The 5,888-nt window shown below is 35.1% G+C and overlaps 1 protein-coding gene across 1 annotated transcript; it reads right to left on the bottom strand.

Moving 5' to 3' along the window:
- Positions 1–1,727: 1,727 nt before the first annotated feature.
- On the bottom strand, positions 1,728–4,694 carry LOC140807735 (splicing factor U2af small subunit B-like). The gene is made up of 2 exons (XM_073164696.1): positions 3,645–4,694; positions 1,728–1,867 (listed from the first exon to the last, which is right to left on the bottom strand). The coding sequence occupies exon 1, from the start codon at positions 4,495–4,497 to the stop codon at positions 3,655–3,657; it is 843 nt and encodes a 280-aa protein (XP_073020797.1). The 5' UTR covers positions 4,498–4,694; the 3' UTR covers positions 1,728–1,867; positions 3,645–3,654.
- Positions 4,695–5,888: the final 1,194 nt, after the last annotated feature.

Genomic DNA, 5,888 nt, shown 5'->3' on the forward strand with positions numbered 1-5,888 from the left:
TGATATCATGCTATTATAATGATGTGTCATAAACTCTTTTTATGTAATAACATGATATTATATATTAAATATATACACAATAAAAATAAATAAACAGTAAAATAAATATTCATACTTTTGAATATTGTTACATTTTTCTTGTGTTTTGAAGCTTAGAAAAATATGAAGAACCTTCGAATATTGTGCTGATAACGTGTTAAAGTAAAACTTTATGGTAAAAAGTAAAAATTTCAAACTCACAAAATATATTAAACTACACACTTTATAAAATTTTCTCCACTCATTTGTGTTTTTCTTCATAATTGAGAGACCTATTTATAAAATTTCTTTGGAAATAACCAAAAAATAAATATATCATTACATACATCATCACAAGCTAATTTTCAATATTTAAAACTCTTATTTTCAACATTTAGTAATTTCAACTCTTGTTTTCAACAGTATGGAGCAAAAGATCTAACTGAGAATCATTATAATCCGATATGACAATCTTGAAATATATTTCATCAAGCCGTTAATTATCTAAAATAACACAAAATTTTGTGAGACGGTCTTATTAACAAATCTTCTATTTGGACATTCATAAAAAAATATTATTTTTTATATAAAAAATTTTATTTTTTATCGTAAATATGGATATACTTGAAACATCTCACGAATAAAAAATCATGAAACCTTATAACAAAAGTTCTATTTCTAAAACAAGGAGAGATATTGACTTGCTCGTTTTCTATGTGCATATCCTTCATATGTGTGGTCTGATTTATAGGCTTCTCGTAGAATTACAATATTTTTTAAACACGTTTGTTTGTTATTATGCCATGATGACTCAGGGTTTTAAAAGATATGTTAATTTTTTTAGTGTGGTTCTTGAATAATATAATACTCAACAAAATGGAGTGCTGAATGAATAAAAATACGCATCTCCCGGAGGTTGCCGAAGCTCCAAGTTTTATAACCAAGTTCCAAAACACATTTGGAGAGACTCTTCTAACAGCATTTATTTAATAAATAGTATGCTGCCCACAAGAATTTAGACCTTTGAAACTCCAATAGACAATATAAAATATTGCTTGCGAGGAAGGGAAAGAGCATGATCAGTCTCACCAAACGCTAATACAATGTTTTCGCATTTGTCTTTAATTAGAGGTGAGACTAGTTTAAAGCATCTCCAGAAGAGTTCTTATCCAAATTCCATGCGGTAGCTAAACACAAGACCAACACAACCATATTAAATGGGACTCAGATAGTTGATCAACATTCAACATCAAAACTAAAACATCTCGAGCGCCAAAGGATTAATTCATCGCAAAGCTGTAATAAGCAATCTCCAGTGACTCAGCTCTCCCAAAACAGTACGCATTCACAAAGGCGGACAAACTGGAACTGACAACTTCGACAGAGGTCCTATAGATTAGAGTGTGGCTACCAGCAGAGGCAGTGCCATAGCACCCAACATGCATATGTATATGACTACATAAACGTAAAAATAGAGCGAAAATATAATCTCATAAGAGAGTGATGAACTTTCATAGGGGAAAGATTGAGGTTTATTTGTGCTTCCATGTACATATAAATACATAGCTAAAATTAGGAGACTCTAATTTAAAATTCTCTAACTAAAAGTTAGATCAAACTAGACTATTCAAGTCTTTGTAAAATAATGTTTTTTCATTGCCTGTTGAGAACTCGTGGATTTTAATAGAGCATTCTTTATTGAAAAGTGAATAAAAAATTCAGACATGTAGAATCTTCATTCAAGAAAAAGTAAATATGGCTACTCTTATTGCAACATGCTTAAACACAAACACAAATGGTCGACTTCATGCAAGCGTCCTGCTCATGAGTATCTTTCATACCTCGGAGGCTCAGAAAAAAAGATCGGTTAGACAGTAAACAAATGCTAAGTTTAAGAAATTACAAGTAAATGAACAAATTCAAACCACCAAGCACGTCAATATGTTATTCGACTTTCAGCAGTTCAGCTCATTCTAAATCCTTCCCGGTCAACTATCACTAGTATTTAAAGTAGAATTGATCAAAGTCTAAGCTACGCTGGAAGTTGACTTGCATTTGGTTACTGTAAAAAGTATTTTACCTATTCCTTGCGTTGCGACATGTATACACACATTTAAACCTAAGAGATTCCCTTTATCCATGCAAAGCGTTCACATGGTCATAATCCGTAAGAAGCAAAAAGCTTCAGAATTAAAACTGCCGCAAAATTCATCGCACCAGGAAAGTAGGCATTCCAATCATTTGAGATCCATGATAGCACTGGTAAATAACATCCAGCAGGGGAGACATTAAGCTTAAAACAAACCCATGTCCCACAAAAGGGGCCGACCATAAGGCGCAAGGACAACCAACAGATAGCAAGGGTGTGTTTGGTTGAGTGGATTAAATAAGGATAGATTAATAGTCCAATATTTATCGTTAAAATTTTAAGTTGTTTTAATAATCATTTTGACCCGGTTTAAGATCCAATTTTATGGATAACTATTTGATTAATAAAATTGAATCTTAAACCGGATCAAAATGATTATTAAAACGTCTTAAAATTTTAACAATAAATATTTGACTATTAATCTATCCTTATTTAATCCACTAAACCAAACATACCCTCAAGTATTGCTAGTGATAACAAAAATAGAGATGTGTATAGAGCAAAATCATCCGAGGAAGCAAATTAACCATCATGAAAACAACCAAAATCACCAGCCAGTGTCTCAAATCACTAGATTTTAAATGTTCATTGTTAGGGTATCTCCAACCCTGCGCCAAAATGGCGTTTTTACGCCATTTTGGCGCAGGGTTTCTTCCCCAATGGAGCTGCGCTATTTTGCCAAAATAGCGCAGCTCCATCTCCTCTGCGCCAAATTTGGCGCAGAGGAGAGCTTTGCGTCAATTTGGCGCAGAGCTCTTTAATTTTTTTATTTTTTTTTGTTTTTATTTATTATAAATATTTATATTAAAAATTATAAATATTATTTAAATAATAATTTAATATTAATATATTATTTTAATAATTAGATATAATGATTTATAAATAATAATTAAGGAATAATTTGATTTAATAAATAATAAGAAAAAATTAAATAAATAAATAAATAATTAGGAATAATTTGATTTAATGATTTTTTTAATATTTTTTAATTAATATAAATATGTATTAAATATTTTTCATAATAATATTATATAAATGAAGAATAAAATTAAATCGTGTTGATATAAAATATAATTCATAATAAAAATTCAAACACAAAAAAATTAATTATAATTATAATACTAATATTAACATTAATTATAATTATATTGTTAAATTTGTAAATAAATAGTAAACAAAAAGAATATTTTAGGAATATACTTTTTAGTGTAAGATTTGAAGTAAATGGGTTGGAGATGGATGTTATATTTGGTGCAGAAACTGCACTATTTTGGTGCAGAAACTACACCAAAATAGATTTATGGGTTGGAGATGGCCTTATAACAGCAGATTCATCCGCTATTACCCATTTTAACACCTCTCCCAACCTCCAAACGCACACAAAAGAAGCAAAACAAAAAAGGAGCCGTTCTAGACTACCAAATTACATAAGTTCCAAATGAAGATAACACGCAAACTGATTAGTAGAATATAAAACAACAGCATCACTAACCCTTCTCTTCCCTCTCCCGATTCCACTGTTCAATCCTAGCTCGCCGCTCCTCGCTACCTTCTCTCACGGGACTTCGGCTCCTCCTCGAACTCCCTCCATGCCCCCTTCTCTCTCCCTCATATCTATCTCCATGTCTGTCACCGCCACCACCCCTCCTCCCACGGTGGTCCCGCCTGTCGTGATCCCCCCTTTCGCGTTCCTTATCCCGCCTGTGGTAATACTCGGGTGGGCTGACACTCCTGCTCCGGCTCCTGCCCCTCATAGACCTCCGACTGTACCTTCCAAAGAGCTTCCTCCTGAGCTCCCTGCCGATCATCTTGACATGCATGAAATTGCAATACCCACCCCGGTTACAATTATTCTCCTCGTACTGCCTGCAGGTAGCCTCGCGAAAATCTGTAACTGGAGAGAAATCTCCAATAATTGGGCGACCGGAATAGTACCTACCCTGCAAGGCCTGCAAGGCAGCGGCGGCCTGATCCTCTTCCTTGAACTGGACATAGACATTGCCGATCATGTGATCAGCGAGATTGTCGCATATATTGAGGGTCTCGATTTCACCAAATTTACTGAGTTCCTCGAAGATGTCCTCGTAAAAATCCTCGAAATGCTCCTGTATCTTAGCTGGGTCGATTGGCTGTCCCTGGGTGTCTACGCCAGGGGTAATCATATCCGGACGTTGGTACATGTTGGAGAGGACCAACGTGGGGGATATATTGGGTCGGTTATGGAGGCGGGAGCAGCGGTCCCCGTGACGACAGGCGCCGATCTTGAAGTAGAAGGGGCAATTCACGCGGTCTTTCTCCGTCCCGAATATTGAGGCCAAGTGCTCTGCCATTCCTCTGTGATTAGATTCAACTAAAAGCTAGTGCGTAGAATTGCTTGGACGCCGACGCCGACGCCGAAGGCGGGCGGGTTAGGAAGAGAAACCCTAATATAGTGATCGTGCGACTGAGATCGATGGGAGGGGCATGGCGTTCCAAACGAAAAGTACAGCACCCCACCCACCCGCGTAGTCATAAAATGAAATAACTAGTACGAGTTGACTACATTTGTTAAAAGATTAATTAAAGGGGAAATAATTAAATTTGAAGATGTTGAATTGCTTAAAAAGCATGATAAAACAAACACATACAGACAAATTTTTTATCATCGAAATTATGGGATATTATATATTTTTTATATAATTAATTTCTTTAGTAAAATAAAAGAAGTTTTTTTGAGGGAAAAAACAAATTATGCATTAGATAAGTCAAAACAATTACATCCATCAACCACGATAAATAAAAGTTATCATCTTCGAACACAGGTGAGGGATTAGACAGAGCAAATTGCCATGTACCACCTTGTTCGCATGTCTACTTGCATGACATATTTTAGTGACTTCCAAATATTAGAACTTCTAATACATCAAAAATAAAGAACCTATAGAAGACAAAATCTCCTATGAAGAGTTAATCCTTGGAATACATTTGACGGAGTCCGAAAACACCCAGACATTGTTAAATTAAGATTGTGTTAACAGCAATAATCCATGAAGAATGACAGTCATTTCAGCAGCTAGAACCGAGCCTGGATGTCGAATTCACAAGCTAGAGCAGCACATATCCTACTAAGGTGATCTCTAACCACTGCTCCCACACTGAACCATCCCAAATGATCTTGATATCCAGCATTTACATCCAATCTGAATTGTCCCGCTGATGGTTTGAACCACTTCTATACTTCATCACATTTTCGATTCCAAGGCATACAAACATATTTCGGGTCTTCCTGAATTCTTTAAGAAATGTTGCATCCCAATGTAATGAAATCTTATGATTTCTTGGCTTGAAATTGTGTTTCATATTGCACAAATCTTTCTAGATAGCCCATAAATTGGCAAAAAACAACTCGAACTCAGATTTAGATAACTTATCGTTCATAACCAAACCACATAACATAAAATCCATTCGAATGCAATGCTTCAGTATAGACCAGAAATGAGTACCTTTCCATGCTTCACGTGCTTTGGGTTAGAAAACTAAACAATGCTCAACTGAGGCTTCTAAGGATCCGCAGAAAGAGCAGTCAGAATTAGGGATGGTATGGGGTTTAAACAGGTTCAACTCAAACAAGAAAAACTCATTGCACGCTTGCTAGTAGAAGAGCCGTACTTTCTATGGGATACTAAATTCCATATCATATTCCACCATTTGTCCATATGATTCACTGAATGTGTATCAGGGT

The sequence above is a fragment of the Primulina eburnea genome, chromosome 12 (genome assembly GCF_022965805.1).
Source record: "Primulina eburnea isolate SZY01 chromosome 12, ASM2296580v1, whole genome shotgun sequence".
In the NCBI taxonomy this organism is placed as follows: domain Eukaryota; kingdom Viridiplantae; phylum Streptophyta; class Magnoliopsida; order Lamiales; family Gesneriaceae; genus Primulina; species Primulina eburnea.

What these genes read in the sequence shown, in the direction of transcription:
- LOC140807735 (XM_073164696.1), bottom strand. Translation starts at nt 4,497, where the DNA reads ATGGCAGAGCACTTGGCCTCAATATTCGGGACGGAGAAAGACCGCGTG.